Source organism: Lissotriton vulgaris, chromosome 9 (assembly GCF_964263255.1).
Source record: "Lissotriton vulgaris chromosome 9, aLisVul1.2, whole genome shotgun sequence".
In the NCBI taxonomy this organism is placed as follows: Eukaryota; Metazoa; Chordata; class Amphibia; order Caudata; family Salamandridae; genus Lissotriton; species Lissotriton vulgaris.
Genome location: NC_141697.1, coordinates 921,117,518 through 921,144,705, shown reverse-complemented (window position 1 = coordinate 921,144,705; position 27,188 = coordinate 921,117,518). Strand labels below are relative to the sequence as shown.

The 27,188-nt window shown below is 45.7% G+C and overlaps 1 protein-coding gene across 1 annotated transcript in view; it reads right to left on the bottom strand.

Annotated features, from left to right (window-relative positions):
- The window catches only part of SARS2 (seryl-tRNA synthetase 2, mitochondrial), a 278,053-nt gene that overhangs the window by 42,592 nt on the left and 208,273 nt on the right, over positions 1-27,188 (bottom strand). Inside the window, exons 7-8 of the mRNA XM_086938739.1 lie at positions 15,756-15,861; positions 4,620-4,667 (exon numbers count right to left, since the gene is read on the bottom strand). Coding sequence (XP_086794865.1) covers positions 4,620-4,667; positions 15,756-15,861 — 154 coding nt within the window. The remainder of the gene's footprint in view (positions 1-4,619; positions 4,668-15,755; positions 15,862-27,188) is intronic.

Below are 27,188 nucleotides of genomic sequence, written 5' to 3'. Positions count from 1 at the left end.
AAGAATAAGAGAAGTGTGGCTCGCTGGTTAGAAGCGGCAGACCCTGATGCAGAGGTCTGACCTAGGACCAGGGTTCAATTCCCTACGCGGCAGGGTCTTGGGCTCAATGTCCACGGACTTGATAATTCTCGCCTCGGTGCCTACTCTAATCATGGAGTCCCACTCTGCAACTCTGGGCAATAGCTTGCTTAATCTCCACAACGGCCCCGAAAGCGCTGAGATGCCTGGCTTCACCTTGGGGGTGCCCAGTAGGGGGCATCTCACAGGGAAAGCCAGGAAGGGTTCCACAGCGGTATACAGCGCCAGGATGCCTGAAAGGTGATAGTGCGCTTTACAAGTATACATACATTAACATTTACATTTACAAGAGAGCATGACAGAGGAACTTCACCCACCAGGCGAACAACAGTTATTGATTGCTTTACAGAAGCCTCACAGGGCGGTGTCTTCACCCATGGGAGGTAGATGGGTTTGCTGGATTATGCGGCAAGTGGCATGGATATCAAATCCTTTGCTGTGTCAGAGGCTTCTAATCGTTTGCTCCAGGTGCAAGGTTGGTCGTTATTATATTCTTAATGCTGCAGATTGTTCTTCGGATTCTAGCTTTAAGATGATTTACTTCAACCCAGTCGCAGATGTGCTTCCCTGTAGGTAAGTAAGCTTTGACCCAGCTTAATCCTCGCCTCTGGTACTCACATAGATTGCAACATTTCCTAGCCACCGTAACAGAAAGTTTCAATTCTATTAAGGACAGAGCAGTGAAAATCATCCCACCTGTGTACTGAATGTTACTCCTCCCTCCCAGACAAGTAGGGTGGGATACAAATGACCAGAGTATCGTTCTCCTGGGAAGGTAATCTCTTTGAGCTTCCCGCTAGAAAGACTGATTTCTGGCTATATTTATGACAGCAATGTATATATGACACTGTCATTTTTCCTGTGATGTGTTGGTGAACTATATCAGTAATGTTCATTCATCTCTTCCCAAATGTTCATGGGAAAGGACGTTTTTTAAAGTATTTACATGGCTGCCGGAGAAAATAAAGTGAAGGAAGTTTGAGCATAATCCTCGTCTCCTTAAATAGAATTGAAACTTTCCAATAAAGTAGGTAGGACATTTTTCATTTAGAAGCAAAGACAGAAACCCTAATGGGGAAGGTGGGATAATTTGCTTCGCTTATTCGCTGCTCTCACTCGCTCCTTCAGGATAGTTTAAAGTGGGGGGCATTTTTATTTTTATGGCCACTCAGTCGGCCAACTTTTAGGGGCTCAGTGAACGTCTAACAATAATGGGATGGACAGTGAAAATCATCGGTTGCCCAACAGACTGGTTACTCCCACCTCATCCAGAGGTGAAGGAACTGCATAATTTCTAATGGAGCCTCATCCAGTTCTGCTGATGTCATCAACATCCTGATGGGCAGCTACCGGAGAACCGCCATGACGCCGGAATTCCAGCCCTACTAAAGGTGGACCATTCAACGCAAATTTTTCCTGTTTGCAACCATCATGGGGTGGGACTTCTAACTGATTCTTTATGTTCCTGGCTGCCATGTATGATATAGCAGCTGAAAGCAGGAAAACAGCAAAAATGCTCCTACTGGGTGAAAACCCCCAATGCTTTAGGGACATTCATCTTTCAATTTTCAGTAAGAAATCCCCCAGCTTTAGGGGCCTGTTTCTGAAAAAAACCGAATAAACAAGCTGCACTGGCTGCCTGTTGCAGGTTTGCAGAGAGTGCTCCTGTCGTGTCCGAGGAAGCACTTTCAGTGGAAACTGAGTCAAAACCAGCAAAGGCAGATGAGTCACTGCAAGGCTGATGGACACAGGGCCTCAGCTGTTCGAGTGCTCTGTTGGCTTGTCCTTCAGCTCAAAATGATTCCCTAAGACTTCGCTGTTAGCGGTTAATGGCTTGCTCAAGTTTACCTGTGCTTTAAAAAATGTAATTTCTAAGCTTCGCTTTCATTTAGAACTTTTCAAAGCCCCATTTCCATCAAATGTATACTGCTGGAACGCAGCTCTGTTCATCTCATTTATGGGAACGCAGCTTTCACTCCTGAAATCTCCTAGGTGAAATCCAAATGCATTGATAACAAGACCTGCTGGAATTTGACAATTTAGAAAAGAAATTATAATCTACTTCTTATACTTGCCATTTTGGAAACTATTTCAATGGAATCTCTTGCTACCTTCCTGAGCCACTGCTGCTCATGAGAAACGTGCGCTGCAGGAAATTTGACATCTTCTGATGGCTGAATACTTTCCTAGGGTTGTTGGCTTGGCCTTCCATTTATTAAATGCAAGATTTATCAGACTTCATATTTCAAGCCCTTACAATAACTGTTTCATTTTCATTGAAAGAGTCCAGATTACCTTCTTGTCAAGAAAGAGAGTAATTGTATTCTACTGCATGTCTGTTGGCTACTCATTGTGAATTAGATTTAGCAGTCTATGTTGTTGAGATGATTATTTTGATTGGATGCATTCTGTTTTGGCTAAGAAGGTTCCTCACCAGGACATACACAAATTAATTTCCAAAACAATTACATCAGTTTGAAACTTTTTCCTTCAGTAGCATCCAAGAATGACCGTCTGACCGCCTAAAATGTCATGATATCAGCATGGAGGCCGGGGAGGTACAGCAAGATGTAAAGGCAGATTTAAAGCTGGGAGGAAGGACAGTGCAGCATCCCATGGTGGTAGAGTTAATACCACCAAATAGGCGCAGGATAGTCTGCTGCATTTAAACCTCCATTTTTAATTCAGCAGACCCCTTTCCCCCACAAACGAGGCTCCCACCAGTATTATAGGAACTCGCTCAGCAAAAGAAGGCCTGTCAATATAATTCCACTGAGTCATTCTGGTATGGTGGAATTGCTATAACCAATATCAGTGCTGTGAATATAAGCTCTGAGTTGAGGTGCACGAGAAGTGTATTTTCACCAAGCACTTCAGGGACAATTCTGCTTGTGGGCTTTGCACATAACCACCATGGTTTTCATGGGGGTCTTGCACAATCCCCTTCAGAAGCAGTGGCTGACCGGTATTCCTAAATTGGATGGCCACTCTGATGCAATTTCTGGTGGTGTTACAACTGCTAGATAGTCTTCCCTAAAGTTTAACAGGTATACTGTCTTCCCTCATTATCTAAATAAAGCAGAGGTGATGGGACAGGACACTCACCCTTTTTTGCTGAAGTCTTTTTATCACCTACCTTTAAATCAGACCCTATGGTATCTTAGCTTGGATAGAGAAAACAGGTACAGCAAAATTTACTGTTGGTTGGTTGGTTGATAGCTTTATTTCGATATGCAGATATCATAAAAGCATTACATAGGTATATAAAACAGCACATCATAAAAGAGACTATTTCAAGTTAAGAACAGGCAATATTTACTATCCTAAGCCTACGCAGAGAGGATCAGTAGGGTAAAAATCACTGTCAATATGAAAATTGGGATTTCCTGACAATAATAATTGATCATAGCACATTTGCATTCTCAAGCAATTTTTTATGTATATGGTGGTTATATAGCGCAAACCTAGCCGAAAGGCTAAGCTCAGCTAGGTTTGACTTTCGACCATCACAACAAGCAATGTGATGGATAGCGCAGAAGGGCAAGCGGAAGAATATTAAGGGGTGAAGTAAGATAATTTTATATGGTCAAGTGAAAGATGGCGTGGTTGGGCATGCCAGTGAAAGGGAAAGGACATAGCAAACGTATCTGTTCCAAGCCCGAAACATTGGATGGGGAGGAGCTAACAATAAGACATGAGGCAGTGCCCTCCAGAGATAGCAGAATAAGACTTTTAAACATCAGCATGAAGTCGGCAAAGCTCATGCATCCAGAAGGTGAAGTAAAATAAGGAATGATTCTCTGTCCTTGGACTGGCGACAGGGAGGGGAAGCAAGATCTAATGTACTCATCCAGCAGAGAGGAGAAGTACAATTCACTGTCCTCACTTTGGCCACAGCAGCAAAAGGTAATATGGTTAAGATCCACAAATCTAGACTCAAAACATAACGAAATGAAATAAATTAGCAATAAAAACCTTTTTTTTACACAGGTAGTTTAAATGGTTGCAAGAGGGTATATTTTACAGCCAGTCTCCAAAAAAAACAGAAAGAAAAAAAGTAAGTGTTTGGGACGATGATTATGTCAAAGCTGTGTCCTTAGCCTGTGAGTGACATTGTAAACTTTCTTCCTTAAGCTTGGAGGTGACAATATGCATAGACAGACTGTCTCCAGGCTGAAGGAAGGGGAGGAGATCTGCATTTTCAACTGAGGAACATTTATGGGAAATGTTAACACTAACAACCTGTGTAGGAAAGCTGGTGAGCAATCTATTTACTGGGGATTGAGTACAACAGTCATTATCCTTTAAAGGTTGACCAGCTGTTGTGGGTAGAATTACTATCTTAAATTCTGACGCTGGAGATTATTAGGCAAGATGCAATGGAAAAATGATCTGTGGTGACATAGTGGTCATGGAAACACAGCGCCTTCAATGTGAACAATAGAGGTGCATCCAGACTGATAGCAATGTTATCTGTGCGTCACAGAAGTAAATAAATGTCGCTCGAGGAAAGGCGACCGAAAGTTGATCACAATACTCACAAACACAGCACCTCTCAGCATGTCGGGCACCGTCATCGGAATAAAGCCCTAGGTGGAAAGCGAAAAAAGGAAAACTATTAGCCTCACAACAAAAGATGGAAAATACCCATCCTCCAGCTCCCACGCAGAGGATTCCCCCCAAAAGAATGACGCTATTGTCAAAGGATAAAATACATTTTGGGAGCTTTACAGCACAAGGATGGGGATGGGGGGAGGGGGTCCTGCTTTTGGAAGGGAATGGACCAGACAACAGAAGGCTTGGCTCACCAACTATAGTACAGATTGTTCGATTAATACAAGTGTCCTTTGTGAAATGTTCATTAAAGAAACTGGAGCCAAGCTTGAGCAGGGTGAGTAGTATAAGCAGTGCTGAAGCCTATAATCCTCTTGGAAATGGTGCATCATTCTTGTGTTAGTGGTCTAGTCTTCTCTCCTTTAGGACTCCATTTTCCTGGGATAGGCAGCCAAATAATCCCAAACTTAGAAGGGGGCATTTCCCAGCAACACGCGATTCTAGCGTCACTGGGTTAGGTTGTCTTGTGGACCCATGAACAGTTGGTGTGGCTTGCTCGGAGTGTTGTAGTGTATTTCAGGCAAGGGTACTAAATTGCCAATGATAGCCATACAACCACCACCAGTCTCCCTGCAGCGAGTTATCAGTTGGCCCATTAATTGATTTCCCCTGGAAATGTTTCCTGTTAAGGATGCTGGCTTTTGAGACCTCATGAGTTCTGGACATCCAGACATAGAGTAGAGTTTACTAGCCAGGTGATATAATCTGGAAAATGCACAGAACCCTTGTCCTTGTTTGATTGGTGAATTTCGGAATTAATGGTATTTTGTGTCTGATTGTTTTGGACATCCTGCCACTGGGGTTCTAACCCGCCGAGTTGTCTTTGCATTCAGGGCCTCTGACAGTGGAGTTTTCAAAGCAGCCGCAATACATGGTGCATTCTGGCTGGTAGGTCTGCCCAGAGAGTGGCTAGGGACAAAACAGAGGCTGCAGTAATTTGAGAGTTCAGGAAGCTTGCAGAGGCTATCTACAGCTTATCTCAAGAACTAAAACTGACCCTACGCCCCTCTATTGTTTTGCATATTGCCTTATTGTGCAAACACTTTGATATTGTTTGGGGTCCTATATCAGCCCCAGATGGATTTTCTAGGCGCTAAAAAAAAAAAAAAACATTTACAATGCAATAGGTCTCGCCTTTGCAAAAGTTAGAGCTATTGGCATTGTAAATGACAAACTTTTTATTTATGTCTTGGTTTTGAAAACAGATAAATAAATGGCATTGTCATTTACAATACCAATAGCTTAATAGCTCGCACCTGCGAGACCTATTGCATTTGCAATGCAATAGGTCCCGTATTTGCACAAGTTTGAGCTACTGACATTGCAAATAACAATGCGTTTTATTTATGTTTCAAAAACCAAAACATAAATAAAAGGTCTCTCCCACTGCTGTCTCTCTCACACTGCTGTCTCTCCCTAGAACACACACACACTGCTGTCGCTCACACTGCTGTCTCTCTCACACACACTGCTGTTTCTCATACACTGCTGTCTTTCTTACACACAATGCTGTCTCTCACACTGCTGTCTCTCACACTGCAGGTGTGGGTTGTGGGTTTCCAGCTCATATATGGAGGGTGGGCGCTGCTGCGTTTCATGGGTATTTTTTTAATTTTTACATACTCCCCAGGGCATTAGTGGTAGCTTCAGAAGCTTTTGTTTTAGAGGGAGGGATGTTGGGGGTCAGATCTCAGCCCAAAGCCCCGACCCCTCTTCATGACCTTGTGCCCTCATGCCTCGTAAACGCAATTGGCTTATGATTTTGTCCCTTCATTGGCCCATCCCCTATAAGGTCCTCTCCCCAAACTGCCTCCCCCCATTGTGAAATGTATCTGCAAGTTGGCATGCCTGGGCAGTAATTTTGCGGCAGTCAATGGATAACTGCAAAAATGCAGCGTACAATTCATTCATTTTTTAGTCTGCTGCAGGCAGAAAGCGGATCATGCAAAAACTGAGATTTTGCATACCGATTCACATTTGCATACTACGGCTAACAAAAAGAAAATAATTGCCCACGCAAACTGTGCCACACACACACACACACACAGAGCCACACACACACACAGAGCCACACACACACACACAGAGCCACACACACACACACAGAGCCACACACACAGAGCCACGCACACAGAGCCACGCACACACAGAGCCACACACACACAGAGCCACACAGAGAGAGACACACACACACACCCACACACAGAGCCACACACACACACACACACACACACACACACAGAGCCACACACAGAGAGCTACACACACACAGAGAGCCACACACACACACAGAGCCACACACAGAGAGCCACACACACACACACACAGAGCATACACACACACACACAGAGCCACACACACAGACACACACACACATACAGAGCCACACACACACACATACAGAGCCACACACACACACGCAGAGCCACACACACACACACACACAGAGCCACACACACACACACACAGAGCCACACACACACACAGAGCCACACACAGAGCAGTCTGTAGAAGGGCGGCATGTTGCGAGCCCCCGATCATCGTCCCGGTGTGCCCTCTGCAGACCGGTCAGCACCCTGCAGCAGGAGAGAGCGGTGAGGGGGAGACAGGAGGCAGCACACTGCAGAGAAGCTGGAGACTTGGGAAAGAGTGACAGCTGAGGGGAGCAGGACACACGGGACCTCTAAATTGAAAATAGACCACCATAATCCATACTAATATAATAAAGAGAGAGCCCAAACCTTTGAGGCGGGTAATCTCAGGAACCACAGCACCAATCACCACACCCAATACAGCGTTGGAAAGGGCAGTTGCAGCAGAAGGACATAGGCTATGCAGACGCCCACCATATACATTTAAAAGGTAAAAGAACCATGCCAGCAAAGTAGTCCCTTGTGGGCGTGTCTGCGTTGTGCTGTGGGCGTGTGCTGGGGGCATGACAAACGCTGGGGGCTTGTAGTACGTTCCACCCTTCATGCCATGTCTCATATCGTGTGCTAATCCCACCCTGCTCCCTTTAAAAACCCCTGCACCCCATAATCATAACCCACCCTTACTCCTTAAAATACCCCAACACCCTTAAACACTAACCCATCTTAACCCTATAAATATACCCTGTACCCCAAAACCCAAACCTATCCCTAAACCCTAAATATACCCATGTACCCCAAAACCCAAACCTAGCCCTGAACCCTATAAATACCCCTGTACCTCAAAACCCAAACCTACCCCTGAACCCTAAAAATACCCCTGTACCCCAAAATCCAAACCTAGCTCTGAACCCTAAAAATACCACTGTACCCCAAAACCCAAACCTACCCCTGAACCCTAAAATACCCCTGTACCCCAAACCCCAAACCGACCCCTGAACCCTAAAAATAACCCTGTACCCCAAAACCCAAACCTACCCTTGAACCCTAAAATACCCCTTTACCCCAAAACCCAAACCTACCACTGAACCCTAAAAATACCCCTATACCCCCAAACCCAAACCTAGCCCTAGCCCTGAACCCTAAATATACCCCTGTACCCCAAAACCCATACCTATCCCTAAACCCTAAAACTACCCCTGTACCCCATAACCCAAAACTATATCTGAACCCTTAAAATACCCAAACACCCCAAAACCTATATCTCAGTACCCCAAAAGATATACCCCTATACCCATACTTACCTTATCCAAATATTTTTTTTAAAACATGCTTTTACCATTCATGCATTTACAACGAATTTCGTTGTAAATGTATGCATGGTAAAAGCATATAAAATGTAATGCCATGTGTTATAATGGCATTGCGGAGTCATAGTACTTTCGTACTGAAAGTATGAGGAGTGATGGTATGCGGAAAGAAAGTTGGGGAATAATGGGTTTTTACCCTCCCCCGGTAAGTACATTGGTGGCACGGCGGCCCACATCTCCAGCAACATACTCATATTTTTTCACCACCCATTTGAAAAATGCACAGGTCTCTCTCATTGATGGCCAGCACCGACATACACTTTTAGACACACCTCCCGCCACAAGTTCTAGAATTGCGAACTTTAGAGCTGGGGAGCTACGTTTGAATCTCGGGATCAGCTCAACATCCTGTGATTCCAGGCAAATCGCTTTGTCTCCCCATGCCTACCACAAATGAATGTGTTCTTCTTTAATGTAAATTGTGCTCATGCCATGTTGTCGAGTTCGCGCTATATAATATTGCAAGGAAAAATAAAGTAGGGAAACTCGAGTTCACGCACTCTTAAGTGCATCAGCAGTGCACTGTGAATCGGAGCGTTTCACAGGCCTGTCACATTTAAGAAATGCTATCAAAACGAAATCCTACAAAACAATATACTACTGGCTGGCAGCAATTCATACCCGGACAACGTCGGGATGGGCTGCTAGTATTTTATAAAAGACCCCGCACTCTCGGTTCACGTGCTAGTATACCCCTGCCTCACAGCATAAAACGTTTTTATGCAACATCACAGCACAGCGCCTGAAAGTGCTACGAAGGCCCGCCACCCGCAGGTAACCGTGGGAGGAGCCCGACCAGGGCAGCCCCAGGTGTGTGCTTGGAATGTGCTGTTCGTTGAACTCCCTCACAGCACATCCCAGGGTGATATGGAGGGTCTAGGGAAAAATTAAATCAGCCCGGCTGGGGCGCCCCAGGATAGAACTACAGACGTGCGGGTGGATTCTAGCGTCCAGCCTCCAGAAAGAGCTTAGAAACTAAGTGGGCCACATATCTAGCCTCCTATTAATTGAGCTAAGTAGCTCTCCACAACTACCCAAGCTGACCATAGGAGCTGAGGAAACAAAGCTGCACGGTCAAGACATCCTACAATAATTGACAACCCCCCCAACAAATAAAGTTCACCATTAACAGCACAATAAATGTGAACCTTTTTGCCAGCACCCTCGGTACCTGGAGGTTATTGGTTGTCACCTAAGGTATGCCGGGGCCCACTCGGATTTCTAAACCTATAGATTCTAATGATTGACTTAATCAATTGTTAATCATTATTTAATGTGGAGCAACACTGTCCAGTCTGCTCCTTAATACTCAATTACTTAGTATAGTGAGAAAAAACCTAACACCACGGTTAAAGAAAAATATTTTTCAGTTTTATTTTTAAATTTTCATTTCTATTAGTAGTTCATGTTTTTTACAATATATTTTTCAAAAGTAGATAAAAACAAAGAGGTTGCCCCAAACGGGGGCCTCCCCAGGTCTAAATCACCGTTGGGTATAAGACGAGTCGAAACGTCGACACCAGTATTACATAACCTTGGACCAATTGTTTAACATCATTGTATATAGTGCAAAACATCTAGGATATATAGGCTCATGTATTACAATGTTGTGATTGCAATAATCATTAAAATAGTCTTGGCCAGGTACTCAATACAGTAAATTATATGTCCGATATTGGTTGTAAAAATAATGTGAATAATTTCTGTCCACCGCTGTGTATCTCTTTTCTTCTCACTTGTTTCATTTTTCTGATCACATCTTTTCTTTGCATGCTTCCTTTGGGGCAACCTCTTTGTTTTTATCTACTTTTGAAAAATATATTGTAAAAAACATGAACTACTAATAGAAATGAAAATTTAAAAATAAAACAGAAAAATATTTTTCTTTAACCGTGGTGAGTATTAAGGAGCAGACTGGACAGTGTTGCTCCACATTAAATAATGATTAACAATTGATTAAGTCAATCATTAGAATCTATAGGTTCAGGACCACTGTCTGTTTATATCAATATATACCCAGGTCCATGCCTTATGGGTCACCCCATTTTCTTAATGGTCACTCGGATTTCTAGGCACATCATGTCTGCTGGAGAGGTAATCGTGCGCAAGTAACCCTGACTTTAAAACTACCTCCGAGGCCCAAGTATGCCTCTTATCGGTAACAGCACAGCATCCTTACAGCGCTTAGAAAGGACTGAAGAGCGGTAGAAGGCGCTATGAGTAAAGGTAAAGTGTGGGCACTGGACAGGGCGGCCCCAGTAGGTTCCAGAAGGGGTTCTTCTTTTGAACCGTTCGGTCTTCAGGTCTTTAATCCTGCCCGAGGCATCGGGCAGTGACCGTCTAGCCCTGGCCTGCCCCGTATTCGCGGAAGATGGTGCCTGGAAGGCTTTAAGTGGGCCGGGTCTCAAGGGGTCTAAGCACCAGCAGTTTTTTTAAGGGGGCTCGAAACGGGTCTCTATCGGGCTCTGTTTTAAGCCCTGGCACAGGCGGTCTGTTTTTTTTCCGGACTGCAGTGACAGCCGTTTGCTTTCACTGTAGTCCAGAAAAAAGTGCCAGGTCGCAAAACAGCCCAATATGGACCCATTTCGAGACAGCAGGCATGTAGATGTGCGCTGCCAACACTGCTCACTTCTCATTAGTGGAGAAGTTACGGCATGACGTCATGCCAGGTAAAAGTTGTTTGGGAAGTGATATCCTTTAAAGAGTAATTTTCTTTCTGGATTTCCCTTCTCTTTCTAAAACGCAAGATTGTGGCAGGGTCAGCAGGGATTTCATTGGAAGCTTTTTCAATATTATATTTAACAAGCCATAGTTGCAGCTTATTTATCTTATGCAAACAATAACCATTGACAAAGCCAATAGCCCTTTCTTGTTAGGGTATGATGTTACTTGTTGCATCACATATCTGGATGCAATGACAGAAACAGCAAAATACAAGTGGGGTGGCACACTATGCTAAACACAGATTTTTAGAGTAAGTGTTTTAAAGCCACGCTCTTAATTACACTGGCCACGCCCCTTTGAGATACCCCCTGTTTTTTCATCCCACTTAAAGCCCTGGTGCCTGGCACTTGAAAGTGCGTGTGTATCTGGGGGGCAACCATATACCGATATGTAAAACGCACCCAGTGGTAGATGAGATAAATGATTACCGCCTGACCTGTGCTCAAGAACCAGCCTGTAAACGCCTGCCCAGTTGGTGTAACTGGCTTGTACCCAGCCCACCTCAAGGCCAGGGCAGCAGCCACATCACACAAGCCAGGAGGACCGGTGCCATCTCCAGGAATTCGCCGCGAGCGCCGCTACCTGCCCGGCACCCACACACCCTCGCTCAACGAAGGCCTCTTTCCCCTGTTCGCCTTTCTTGCTCACAGAAATCCTCCTCTGCATAACTGTCCAAAGCGTGCCCTGGCAGCAGCGCCTAGAAGCATCCCACCAGGGGTTAAGGTGGGAAAGTGGGCGAGGCACGCCTAAGAAAGGGTGTATAGTGACATCGATGAGGTAGACACAAGGACAGATAGCGGTTTGCCTCTTGGTGCTATTTGACCATCTCAAAGGAATGGAGTTGATGCACCCCCTGTAAGTAATAAGGAGAAAAAAAAGAGTTTACCGTCCAATACCGGGACATTATACCCCTTGGGAGTTGGGACCAAACCCCGCAGAAGGGGGCCTCGCTTTCCGCCGCCTAGTTGCCCCTCTCACCCCGCGTGTGAGATATGCAAGGTAACAGGGCTCGTTTCTATCAGATGCCAGGACGTGGCACTCCAAGGAGCACATAATGATCCGCATTTTGCTTTCGTAAATATAAAAAACTACAAAGGCACGGGAGCTTTTGCATCCCAGCCAGCAGGAAACAAGGTGTGGCCCGCCTGACATTCACTAGCGCCTCGTGACTTGTACAGGCACTTCGACCCGGTGGGTCACTGCGGGAGGAGCAGGATGAGGCCCTGGAGGGGTGTGCAGAGCTCCTCTCTTAGAAGGTCGCCAGGCCCTCCAAGCGCTAGAAGAGAATCGACAGAAAGAAGCTCCCGCGATGTCTCAGCGAGTTGACACCCCGACAACAGGTACATAAACTGCACAACAGACAATAATAAAACTGGGACTAGACTGCAGGCCTCCGCCGGCCGTTACTCCGCTCAAACACAACAAGGAACTCGCACTTATGAACGCATAGCGCTGGAAGAGGACAGACAGAAAGACGCTGCCGAGACAGCTCAGAGGTTTGACACCCGACCAGGGAGGGGTACATAAACTGCATTATGCCGGGGTTAGCACACTCAGGGCATCCACTTTCTAAGGCGCATCCCTCGGCTGTTACACAATACTGAGGGAGAGTCTGCGTGACGTGAAGGTGTTACATGAAGGGTTTCAAAGCACTTCCTGGCCTAAGTTTACTTGGTGTTAATACAGACAAATAGCGATGCTTACAAAGCGCACAGCCATAAAGTGGCCTAACTTCACATCCCCGAGGGTTACCCCTCCGCTCACCACAAACACACAAGTGTGTGCGCTACGCTATTGTGTGAAAGATGCCACGTTTCCCCTGACTATAAGTGCAGCTCCTACCGTCCTAACTTCGTTTCAACCTCCCCCCCCCCCCCCCCCACACACACACACACACACACCCTGGGCTGGATACAGCATCCCATCCGTTCCAAACAAAGCATTGCTCAATTACTTTGCACTCCACCAGTAGGCGCTTTTATTAAGAGGTGAAGTAGGTGCTTTCCAACTAAAAGGTCGGGTGCACGGACAGACCCCAGAAGCAGGGTCTTGAGACAAGTTAGGATTGGCTTGGTCTCCATCCTCGATGCCATGCTCCAGGAATCCGGGCTCCGGGTGTTGGCGCTGCTGCGGTCCTGACGAGAGGCGGACGCTGTCACAAGAACACAGGAGAACAAGCACTCGCCATGACGCCGACTTTTCTCTCTTTCTGCGGTTCCACTTGGATGGACTGCCCTGACTTCCTGCTGGCGTAAAAGGTTTATTATCTTTTTTATGGGGCCATCTGTTTTGCCTTATAAAGATAACAAACCTTTTACGCCAGCAGTAAGTCAGGGCATTCCGTCCAAGTTAGACGGCAGAAAGAGAGAAAAGAGTACGTCACACAGAGCTCTTTCCCAATGGCCGGCCACCGTTTAGCAGAAAAGGTGACGCCTGCCAATGGGAAAAAGGGGCGGGCTTAAAGCCAACTAGTGAATCTCCCTCAAGATCATAAGATCTTGCCAGCGAGACTGCGCATGTGTGCAGTCTTACGCTAGGCTTCGACCTAGTGACCTTATTTATAACAGATATTGTTCTGACGGAATACAGAATTAATCAAGAGCAATTAATGGTGTTATACTGTAACTAGGTTCCGAAGCCTTTACCACTCCCTCGAGTTTGTCCTGTAGAGTCAAGTGTCCAAAGAAAGTGACCTAGTTATCCCAGCGAGCCCTAGGATACCAGTGGCAACCCAATCAAGAAGAGAAAATGCATTATTGTCACAGTTCATCTGCTTTTGCTGGTATATTATATCTGGTGACTGGTGGTCGTAATTTACATGGGTTGCCTGGCCCCATTTTCTCTTGTTTGGTGGCCTCACTTTCCTCGTTTGGTAGCCCTATTTTCCCTCGTTCAAGTGGTTTCCTTTTTCCTAGGTTAGCATGTCACCCTGTCCCTTAGATTGAATGGTACCATCCTCCTTTGGTTGGTGGTACTGTCTGACTACGGTAAAAAACAGATTCATTGGTTAAGTGGTGGTACTTTTGCTCACTTTGGTTGCCTCCTCTTTACAGAGTCAAATTGTCTACTCTTTCCTCACTCCGGTGGTACCATGTTCTCTAGGTCAGTAGGCTCCATTGTCCCTGGACTGAATGGAGGTGCTTTAGTCAATCACTTTTAGCTTGTGACATGAATATCTATTTTTACTGGGTTGGTTCATTCCATCCATTCAACTCCAAGATGTCCCACTTAGCCTAAGTTAGGTAGCCCCATTGTATGTGGTTGCTGTGGCTTTCCCTTTACTCAGCCAGGTGGTCTTACCTTGTCTAGGTCAATTGGTCCACTCTTACTTGGTCAGCTCTTCCTTGAGCTAGATCTTTTTATTGCTGGGTCAGATGTTCCCACCAAACTGGCTTAATGTGTCTAGTCATTATGAGTTTGTGTTCCTAGCATTGTGCTCTTACTACCCTTGATTAGTTCAGATCTTAATTGGGCTTACATTGATTTCTCCACCTGGGTTAAATAAACCCAGAGGAGCCTATTTCTGTAAACTGACTGACGGTGCTAGCTTGTGCCGAGCAAACATTCACCTGTTGCACCTGGAGCCGATAAGGTGTATGTGCCTCTGGGAATAAGGCAGCTTTAAAAGAAGGGATAGCAGTTTCAACTTGCCAGTCTTTTCAATGTTGAGGAATTCTCCTGCAGATATGTGACCACATTCACAAGTGGGGGACTCCTGTAGGGCGTGTGTGCCCCTGAGATCCATGTGACGCTTCCTAAGCCACAGTATCTAGGGGCGCATTAACTGATCCTGTATTCCATATGTTAATGGTACCTATAGTAAAAAGACTGTTCCCAACTGAGGGATTTCCTACAAATTAAATAAATGAATTATAGTGAAAATACAACTACATTATAGTCATTCAATAAACGACATGAACTGTATCAATTCAGCAACAGCCCATACATTTCTTACATGCTATTTTTCTTTTCAATTTTCACAACATTTCTTTTTATGGAAATTGTGACAAAACAATAAATAGATAACAGTGCAAGTGGCATAGTGGGGTGTGATGTGGATACTGAAGTAAAATAAAATGAAAATGAAAGATACCCAATAATTTCACATAGACATCCAACAGTTCGCTGGTATACATTCAAGTCTAACTCAAAGTATGGTCAAAATAATGGTCAGTTAAATAGTATTTAAAAAATGCCTTTGAAAATTAAATCGGATAATGGTGAAAAAAAGGAGTCTATTAAGTGCTTTTTGCCGTTCGTGCCCTTGTGTCCTTTATGGTAGGAGGGTGTTAGTGAAGGGCAAAGAAGTTTCTTCATTTGTGTGAGGTTAATCTCACATACAAATAAGTGCATGCCGCTCTGAGATAATATGGGTGCAAAATGTGCACGTGGACAATCAGTATTACATAAAGGGCAGCACAAGCATCTGAAGTCCATTCCATTAAAAGGAAAGGCTTCAGGTGTGCAAAAATGAGCACAAATGCGGGTTATGCCTCATGACACTTGAGTAATGTGGCCCCAGGTGTCATCCCTTCCTCGAGGTGTGTAGCGAAACCACATATTATGGAGGATGGTTATGCAGGAACTGAATGTCGGTTACCTTTTTCACCAGCTTGTTCATGGTAAACTGCACAAGGGCATGTTGGAGCAATGCACCAGCTCCCCTCAGGTAGTACGACCGGTGACCAGAAATATGAGAGAGGCGCCTGTAGGAAAGAAAAGAGAGGCGGCAAAGATAGAGGCATTAATTTGTTTGTGGTTAAAAGTCTGCACTCTGAGTCTTCTGATGCAGCAGAGACACTGCCACAAGGGAGGAAATGTACAGCTCCAACGATGTGAGCATGAGGAATCCGCCACTGGCATATTGCAGTATATGCTGCATGCCGCTGATGGGACACAGGCATATATAAAAACATTGAAACCAACACAACTTCCACATTTAACACTACTATTGTTGCTGTACTACAATTCAAACAACTGCCATACCACAACTCGATTGCTGCCATGCAGTTTGTTTCCTGCTGACATACCACATCTTTACAGCTGACATATAATCCTGAGGAATCGATCAATCATTTGTACTCAGCGACTGAAGACTCATTGACAATTCCAGCAAGTTTATGGGTCTGTGTTGATTGAACAGCGTTCTGCAAGGCGTACTGATTATGATATATGTACATTGGGCTTTGAGTCAGCCTCCTTCAACTATTGGCTCTGGGAGTAATCAACAAGGAGATCAAAATAAAGGAGCAAAGACTTCCACTTGTCCCTATTCCACCAAATTCTACTCTGGCCTCTTCGGACATTTATATGGGTGATATTGAGGCTAGGTCCCCCGCTACCACTCTCGCCAGAGGTGAACATTATCACTAAAGAAATCTGTTGTAAAAATATTGGCTCAAATTTGACGTCCCCAACCCTGCCCATGAGGGAGCCCAGATGCTGACAGGTTGTAGAAGGGAAAAGGTAAAGGGCAGTGGGGGCGGAGATAGATCCCAAATCAAAGGGTCAGTGTCCTGTGCTTAAAATAAACTAGAAGGAGCCTCCAAAGGGAAGTGCCAATAGGGTAGGGCAAGAGGTGGTTTGGGGAGGGGGGGGTCTGCAGGAGTGACAGGATACTCCCTTTCTCACCAAAGTAATTCACATGACAATAGAGGCCATGAACCCTATTTTTGAATGTCTGGTCCGCATTGAAGAGCAGCTCTGTTTACTGGTGAGGAACTCTAAAAACTAAACATTACTTCACCCTGGAAGGGATGAGGCTACCCACACTGATGCCAATCCCCGTTGAAGGCACTCCCATGACAACGACTATCACTCATTCCCCCATTTCGAAAGTAGTGGACCCCAGTAAGACTACTTTTCGGACCAACCTAGATCTCTGGCTAACTGTTCCATCTAGGAGAACAAAGGAGGATCGTGAAGGGGGTGGCACTCTTGAACGGATCAGGCGGACGGTCGGACCAATGGGAGAGTGGGCCTTGTAAACACCAACTGCCCACCACTCTCATCGACTGATAGGGGCAGGGAAGGTTCACAAGATTTATTAAATCTCCCGCTGGACTGCACTACCTATACCATGGGATTAGATGGAGTCCCCCCACTGCCTGTGATAAAGCGCAAAAACTCCCAAAGCCTCATTAACAAATCTGCCCATTGGTGCCATAGTAAAATAAATTGTTGAATTAAGCTGTTTGACAACATCATTATGGCAAGACGGGTGGGCTGGTTAGGCCACACACCGAAATCTGTGGTCCTCACTTTTAGGGACCCAAGATGTACATTCTTTGTGATGCAGTGTATTAAGGATGTGTTGGGGGAGAATCCCCCAGGGTTCTTTTATCCTCATCCAAGGGACGCATATACCTTAGAAAGGCACACCCAAACAAGGCAATTTAGCATTTCCCAGCTTATCACTCTTTCAAATCATTATGATTTGTTTTCCGGTCTATCTAATATTGATTGACTGCAGAATTTGTCCTGTCAACCAGATGATGAGGGAAGCTCGATTAACTTTGAAAAAAATCTTTGGGGCATAACTTGTAGGGAGGTAAACGTATCTGTTGAAGAGGTCACACCAGTTGATGACATATTGGAGGTGCCTGCCAGCATAAATCAGGGTTTAGCTCAGCAGGAATCTGTTGCCACTGATAACTTTCAAATATTGTCTTGCAACATAGCAGGCATCCACTCTGAATTGAGGGATGAGGACTGGGTGGGTTTCAAAGGTTTGCGCTATGTCTAAAGGGTTTTTAGCGACTCAGGAAATGAAGGCGCTCTGCTAGATAATCGGTTTGTGTAAAATGATTCTGAGTGTACAGTGCTACCAGACAAGGGGATCATTCCCTAAAACCCCTAAATGTATGTAAGGTAAACCCTACACAATGTCAATGCAATGTAAGTCCAGAGCACACGTTAACAAGGTGTCAATGACATGTTAGCTGTAAAAGTTTCAAAAAGTCTCAATGTTCAATCTCCAATGTATTCATCCTTGTTTTATTATTCAATAGAACACACAAAAACGAGCCCGGATTAGTATTTTATGGGCCATAGATACTGTGTCTTTTACACCACAGCTCCCAGGCTGTAGAACCTTGTCTACATATATATACTATCTCCGATAGTTGACAGTCAGCCTCAGAGAACCTCTGCTGACTGGGGCAGCATATACTTTAGTGATACTATACCTGTTCTATTTCTTGGACTTTTTCACCTTTAATCAGAACTAAGTATGGGCGAAATTTGCGAATTCGCGGTCCGCGAATTCGTGCAAAATGGTAAAAGAAATCCGTGAGTTCGCGAATTTTCCAGCGAACTTGCAGATTTTTGTGCCATTTGCACAAATATGTGACCACGTGTGCCTGTAACTTTGCCAGCGCGCCAAAAGGCGCTGAGGTCCCTTGAGTGAGCTTGTCATTATAGTGGGGACGGGCGGGAAGAAGTTTCATACCGCTAGTGTGTGGTGGACGAGGCCAAACGGGCAGGGCTTCTATGCGAGTTCACATGCATCTTGTTTAAAAAGGGTCAGAGACCAAGCAGAGCAGCAGATGAGGATAAAGCAGCCTCCTGGTCACAGGAGCTATACGGGGATGGCGCTCGGGAAACTCATGGATGCAAAAATACGTTTGGCACAGGGCCTCAGAATCCTTCAGATGTCCAAGATAGCTCTGCAGCGCGTGTTGGTACAAAGCCATTCTGATCCTGCTCAGCGGGTTCAGGCGCATGCAGCTGCTGCTGGACAATGTCCCATCTCATACTAAACTGCCCCGGGCAGGCATATGCTGGCGCTGGGCAGTAAGGTGCAGTGGCATGCGAGTGCTCCACGCCTGGTACATGCACATACCGGTGCCAGGGGGGACACGTGTTTATTGGTGCTGTGTTGCAAGTTATGACTTTACATTTTGACTGCACCAGAGGGTGGTACCACCTACACGGATCAGGAGCATCCAGGCACCAGACTTCATGGTGCAAGAGCACAATGGTGCTGTGTGGTACGGGTATATATGTACAGGGGGCACTTAGGGCAATGCGTGCTCACAGCCAGAGGGCTCCCAGGCAATTGAGCACGAATGATTTTCACACAGAGGGCTCCGGGGCATTTCAGCAGCACGGGGACTCACGCCCACTGGGCCCCAGGGCAGTTCAGAAGCGCGTGGGCTCACAACCCCTGGGCAGCTCAGCAGCGTGGGGGCTCACACCCACAGGGCTCCCGGGCAGTTTAGCAGCGCCACCCTCTGGTTCATCACTGCCACCCTCTGGTTCATCACTGCCACACTCTGGTTCACCACTGCCACCCTCTGGTTCATCACTGCCACCCTCTGGTTCACCACTGCCACCCTCTGGTTCACCACTGCCACCCTCTGGTTCATCACTGTCACCCTCTGGTTCATCACTGCCACCCTCTGGTTCACCACTGCCACCCTCTGGTTCACCACTGTCACCCTCTGGTTCATCACTGCCACCCTCTGGTTCATCACTGCCACCTTCTGGTTCATCACAGCACTGTCTGGTTCACCACTGCCACCCTCTGGTTCATCACTGCCACCCTCTGGTTAATCGCTGCCACCATCTGGTTAATCACTGTCGCCCTCTGGTTCACCACTGTCACCCTCTGGTTCACCACTACCACCCTCTGGTTCACCACTGCCACCCTCTGGTTCACCACTGCCACCCTCTGATTCACCACTGCCACCCTCTGGTTCATCACTGCCACCCTCTGGTTCATCACTGCCACCCTCTGGGTCATCACTGCCACCCTCTGGGTCATCACTGCCACCCTCTGGGTCATCACTGCCACCCTCTGGTTCATCACAGCACCCTCTGGTTCACCACTGCCACCCTCTGGTTCATCACTGCCACCCTCAAGGTTCATCACTGCCACCCTCTGGTTCACCACTTCCACCCTCTGGTTCAACACTGTCACCCTCTGGTTCATCACTGTCACCCTCTGGTTCATCACTGCCACCCTCTGGCTCATCACAGCACTCTCTGGTTCACCACTGCCACCCTCTGGTTCACCACTGCCACCCTCTGGTTCATCACTGCCACCCTCTGGTTCATCAGTGACACCCTCTGGATCATCAGTGACACCCTCTGGATCATCACTGCCACCCTCTGGTTCACCACTGCCACCCTCTGGTTCACCACTGCCACCCTCTGGATCATCACTGTCACCCTCTGGTTCATCACTGCCATTCTCTGGTTCATCACAGCACCCTCCATCTGGGTCACCATTGCCACCCTCTGGATCATCACTGTCGCCCTCTGGTTCACCACTGCCACCCTCTGGTTCATCACTGCCACTGTCTGGTTCATCACAGCACCCTATGGTTCACCCCTGCCACCCTCTGGTTCATCACTGCCACCCTCTGGTTCATCACTGCCACCCTCTGGTTTACCACTGCCACCCTCTGGTTCACCACTGCCACCCTCTGATTCATCACAGCACCCTCTGGTTCACCACTGCCACCCTCTGGTTCACACCTGCCACCATCTGGTTCATCACAGCACCCTCTGGTTCACCACTGCCACCCTCTGGTTCATCACTGCCACCCTCTGGTTCGGCACCGCCACCCTCTGGTTCGGCACTGCCACCCTCTGGATCATCGCTACCACCCTCTGGTTCATCACTGCCACCCTCTGGTTCGCCACTGCCACCCTCTGGATCATCACTGTCACCCTCTGGTTCATCACCGCCATTCTCTGGTTCATCACAGCACCCTCCCTCTGGGTCACCACTGCCACCATCTGGATCATCACTGTCGCCCTCTGGTTCATCACTGCCACGCTCTGGTTCACCACTGCCACCCTCTGGTTCATCACAGCCACCGTCTGGTTCATCACTGCACCCTCTGGTTCAGCCCTACCACCCTCTGGTTCATCACTGCCACCCTCTGGTTCATCACTGCCACCCTCTGGTTCATCACTGCCGCCCTCTGGTTTACCACTGCCACCCTCTGGTTCACCACTGCCACCCTCTGATTCATCACAGCACCCTCTGGTTCACCACTGCCACCCTCTGGTTCACCACTACCACCCTCTGGTTCACACCTGCCACCATCTGGTTTATCACAGCACCCTCTGGTTCACCACAGTCACCCTCTGGTTCACCACAGTCACCCTCTGGCTCACCACTGCCACCCTCTGGTTCACCCCTGCCACCCTCTGGTTCACCACTGCCACCCTCTGGTTCACCACTGCCACCCTCTGGTTCACCACTGCCACCCTCTGGTTCATCACAGCACCCTCTGGTTCACCACTGCCACCCTCTGGTTCACCACTGCCACCCTCTGGTTCATCACTGCCACCCTCTGGTTCACCACTGCCACCCTCTGGTTCGTCACTGTCACCCTCTGGTTAACCACTGCCACCCTATGGTTCATCACTGCCACCCTCTGGTTCGCCACTGTCACCCTCTGGTTCATCACGGCCACCCTCTGGTTCATCACAGCACCCTCTCACCACTGCCACCCTCTGGTTCACCACGGACACCCTCTGGTTCACCACTGCCACCCTCTGGTTCACCACTGCCACCCTCTGGTTCACCACTGCCACCCTCTGGTTCATCACTGCCACCCTCTGGTTCACCACTGCCACCCTCTGGTTCAACACTGTCACCCTCTGGTTCATCACTGCCACCCCCTGGTTCATCACTGCCACCCTCTGGTTCATCACAGCACCCTCTGGTTCACCACTGCCACTCTCTGGTTCAACACTGCCACCCTCTGGTTCATCACAGCACCCTCTGGTTCACAACTGCACCCTCTGGTTCACAACTGCACCTTCTGGTTCATCACAGTACCCTCTGGTTCACCACTGTAGATTATGGGGAGAGAGCACACCTGCCCAGCCTCAACCGGGGGCTGGTTAATGTGTTACTGAATTTGAGCTTCAAGTCCGCACCTGCTTCCTTATCTGTAAGTGCTTCCTGTTGTGGTTTAATTTTTGTGACAGCCTGGAGCATTGTGCCATACTTTTAACTATTCTCTGACCCTCTCAGAGAATAGTTGCAAGTAGGCAACAACTCTGGAGGCGCCGCTCAGGAAGCACTTATAGGGTTACAGCAGGTGCCCAAGTTGAAGTTAATTTCTTTGTAACCATTTTGTAAATGGTGACAAAGAAATTAGCTTCAACTTGGGCACCTGCTGTAACCCTGTAAGTGCTTCATGTACTTCAGTTTTTGAAAATCCGTCCCGCACGTGATTTCGCAGATTTTTCTGCAATTTCACGAGATTCGCGGACCGCGAAATTGCAGAAAATCCACAAATTCCGTAAACGGAACAGATTTTACGCCCATGCTTAATCAGAACATTAGTAGCCGGGTTGGAATTATCACCGGCAACTAGTTCAAATGAAGATTACATCACTTCTTGCAAGTTATTACATGATTTCAGACATTGGTCTTTCTCATATCTGAAACATCGTCACCAGCCGGTTTGGAATTATCACCGGCAGAGCATTCGAACCCAGACTATCATCACTTTCATAAGCCCTGAGGAAGTTGTGGGATAACTCCCTTTGGCGTCAAAACACGTGTCGGCTGGTTCTCATGTGTTCTATTGGATAATAAAACAAGAATGAATACATTGGAGTTTGAACATTGAGACTTTTTGAAACTTTTAAAGCTAACATTTGATTGACACCTTGTTAACGTGTGCCTGGGACTTACATTGTGGGTTTCATCAAAGGCTTTGACCTTTTATGCTTACAGGAAACCTGGTCATTAGAAGAGATTTTTATTGATGGCTATTTCTCCTACTGTATTCCTGCAACTAAATCTTCCTCAGGGAGAGTAAAGTGTGGTAATCTGTTGCTTATGGCCGGTTCAATATGGACCAATAGTACTGAAATGCATAAGTGTATCTCCTTGGTTCCTACTAATAACTATCTTGGGTCTGGCAAAGGTCAAAATATTATTGGTAAATTGATACCATAATATTTTTGACAAAGGGAATTGCCAAGTAATTGAGTCCCTGCAAGTGGAAATTACGAAAACAACCATGAAATGGCAACCAATATGTCTTTTATGGGTTGGGGATTTTAATTGTTCAATTTGTAAGTTTAGTTCACAGTGTGTCTGTGGGTTGGAAGATACCGAGAGGCAACCCCTGACACACTTTATCCACTCTCTGTAGTGTGATGCACTAAATTCTATTCTTATGGCTAATTATTTAAGTTTTTTAGGCAGCTTTAGTTGTAAGCCATTTTTGGATCACCCTACTTTTATCGGAGGTGGTAGGGCTAGTTCCATTGATTTTATGCTAATGTCAAAGCACTTCACCACCTTGGTTCAGGATTTTAAGGTTGAGCCTAAATGTGCGAGTGATCACTACCCTCTTATTGACTCTTTTGATTTGCATCCATATAGAGGATGTGGTGATAATCGCCCAATCCATTTTATTTCTAACAAAGGATGTAGGTTGAAATGGGGACTTGTAAACCTGGTTAAATTTGAAGAAGAGACTATTATTAGAAATTATAACCTAATATATAGGTGTTTACAGCTTGATTCCTCCCCAGTGGTTTGGGCGTTCAAGCAAGTTTGCTATGATGTAGCTCTGAGTCTGACCAGGAAGGTCACCCAAAAGCAACCGCTTGAGGTGCGATGGTTTAATGTAGAATGCTCCAAAGCTCACAAGGAATAAAAAAAAGTGCTCTACATTAACACCTCTCATGATAGGGAGCTTATCAAAGCCACAAGGAGCAAGCTGGCTCACTTAAAGATTCTAAAAAAAAATTGGGCAATTATTAATCGCCCATTGTTTACCAAAGATGTGAGGAATATGGACTCACTAATGGTAGCAGAAACATGGGAAACCCCTATTGCAGGTATTTTTAATCCCTCACATAAAAGAGCCGAGTGTGAAATAGGGGAAATAGCCATCGACCTAACCTCAGCCACTGAATTTGGTCTATCTATTACAGTGGACATGGTGGAGGCTGCGCTATTTCAGGGCATTTGTTTGAAAGCCCCTGGCCACGATGGGAGCCTGTCTGATATGATGTTCTCACCCGAACAGAAACAATAACTTTTGAAAAGCATTCCGACACACAGCGTTCCCATGAACTCTGAATTCGGCCTTCAGTTTTGAACAACAAAAAACTGCTAAAAGCGTTGGAACTCCCTTCCCCCATTCACCAAGAATTCTTTTGAATTGAACACTTTTTAAAGTATTCACCTTTTTCTGGCACGAACATTTTTTGCTTAAAGTAAAACTATTCTTAAAGAACAGGAGCTTCGACTTCTATTTTTAGATAAATCTAGAGACATAATAACTTTCAACCAGCCTCTAGATCATTTTACTGCAATGCATTTATATGTGATGAAATTATCTCGCCCTTCTTTTCTGTATTCAGAGATATTTCATGTGTAATTCTTTTTGCAAAATCGTTCATTGATTGCATATGCTATAATTTTGAATGATTTCTATGCTTCAAGACGTACAGTACCTATATTTTCACGTATTTCAAATACGCCTATTTCAAATGCATATATGTATTTTTGGGGTGGGCAATGTTACACATGCATCTTATTGCTCTAGTTTTAGTAATTTGATGGACATAAATTCGTGGAGTGGGTGTTGCGTTCTAATCTAGGACCCTGATCGATACTGTGACCTTATGCCCCTATACGGCTATAAATCCATTTATTCCTTATATTGGCATAACCAATCAAATACAATATTCAGAAACTCGTCTCTGGCCTCACACGAACAGAGCTACATTTCAGAATCGCTTCCTCTGCAACTTCCTTTGCAGCTCATTAGTGCAATGACATAGCAGAAGTTACTATCTAAGATTCCTAGATTAACACTCCGAGTTCTTCAACAAGATAAAAACTCAGCAACCTGGGAAAGCCCCGCTTGCTATGTTTTGATTAGTAATAGAACTCTAATGAGCACTGATAGACGATCACTTCCTAGTGACATCTTTATTGACGTCTTATGTCCAAAAACTTACGTCAAACAAGGCACCTTTCAGGTATAAATATTACCAGCGTTGCCTTAAGCAAATGCTAGCTGCCTCATAGACATCTCTGCCGTTATCGCTGCTGATGCTATCGCTGCGAACGAGCGAACAATGGTGTGGTGAACACAGGAGCTGAACAGCAGTCCCCTGCAAGAGCCCAGCAGATGCAAGCTGCCCGCGGACGCTGCCCCTCCTCCTCCTCCTCGACGCGCTGAGAGAGACGCTGTCTTTTCTCCTGCCGAGAAAATCCAGCTCCGGCGTTTCCAGCCTACTCTTGCGAGTGACTGGGATATCGAGTCCCTGAAGGACATACCAGACCTCCATCATTCTATTCCAGAGGTATGGTGTTGACTAAACCTTTAGAGAGAATTCTTGAAGCAAACCTTGGCAAAACCAACTTAACTTAAACTGCTACTCACTTACTCCCTCCCAAGTATTAGGCTTAGGTCAGGTACACTGGGGTAGGCGTAGTTAGAAGCACCAGTTGAGTACGTTAGCCTAATGTATATAGGAATGTATATATGTTTTATTCATTTTAAACCATTGTATGGCTAAGAAACCATATCAATGTTTTTACAGTATTATTTCGCAATACTCATCTTACTGTACGTACTTTTTATATTAACAAGTCTTGCAATTGTGGCAATTCATTTCTCTTGTACGAGAAGAAAGACTGTTCAATAAATGTTACCCTTTATTGAAAACGCCCATCTCTCTATTCTCTACATATTGTGAAAGTAATCTGCACACCAACTGACTGAGTAAAATAACTGTCTATTGTTTCACACGACCCTAGAGATTGACTCTTATCTGAGGAGCAAAGTTGTCATGTTGCACGGTGGTTGGAAACCTGAATCCCTTCTTGGCTGTGCCAGGGAAGCTGATCACTTCCTATTCAGTCAAGAAAGTTTCCAGTGACCTCTGAGCTAGTTGGTAACAAACCCAATTAAGTTTAGCATAGTCAGTGGAGACCTGGAAGATCCGCACTTCTACGTCGATACTACTGTTTATGTTATTCCAATGCGCAGGGCCTATTGGGAAAATAGGAACTACACTACACCCCCTGACCTCATTAAAAACAATATTAAACTTTGGGCACCATTACTTACGAATATTTTTAAAGCAGTCATTATAAGCCCATTACCCTTGTCATGGAAGGAAGCAACCGTGGTCCCGATTTTTAAGAAAGGAATAAGAAATGATCCGGTGTGTTATAGGTCCATTTCATTTATAGATGCCACAGCTAAGGTTTTGGGCAGGGTCCTCCTAGCTTGCTTGGAAGACTGACCATCAGAAAATCAGATTATGTCCAACACGCAATATGGCTTCAGGAGAGGGCGGGGAACAACCGAACAATGTTTCAATTTGTCTCTAATTGTTAAAAGGCATGTAAGGTCCATGAAGAGGTCTATCCATCTGTCCTTCATGGACCTATCCAGTGCTTTTGATACTATTAACCAAGACAAATTATGGGCCATGTTGGAAGGTATGGGTGTGGAAAAAGAACTTGTAGCTCTACTCCGTAGGCTTCACTCCGGTACCACAGTCAAAATAAGATGTGGCAGTAAAGGGAAAAAAGGCAACCAATTATTTCTACGGAGGGAGTCACTCAAGGGTGCATTTTAGCCCTCTTCCGGTTTCTAATTTACACAAATGGGTTGAAGGCTTTTTTCTTAAGTAAGGAACTTGATTTTCCCAAAATTGGTAATAAATCTGTCCCGCTTTTATCTCATGCAGATGATACGGTTTTATTAGCAAGGACAGCTATGAGTTTACAGAAATCCCTTGATGCTTTTAATGATTTTTGGAACTTTCTTGATTTAAAAGTTCATTTGATAAAATCATATTCAATGGTATGTGGACCTAAAACCACTGCGTCTAGCGTCACTATCCTCGAGAGTGACATCCCTTAAGTGCACTCGCTAGAGTATCTTCATGAGATTCTTTCAAATAAAACATTTCCATGTGTTTAATCCAAGGTTGTTTTATTTTCTGTTATTCTTCAATCTGCGCATTATTACTTCATAATGTCTTAGAAACAAAAAGTAATTTTTCCGCCCAATGC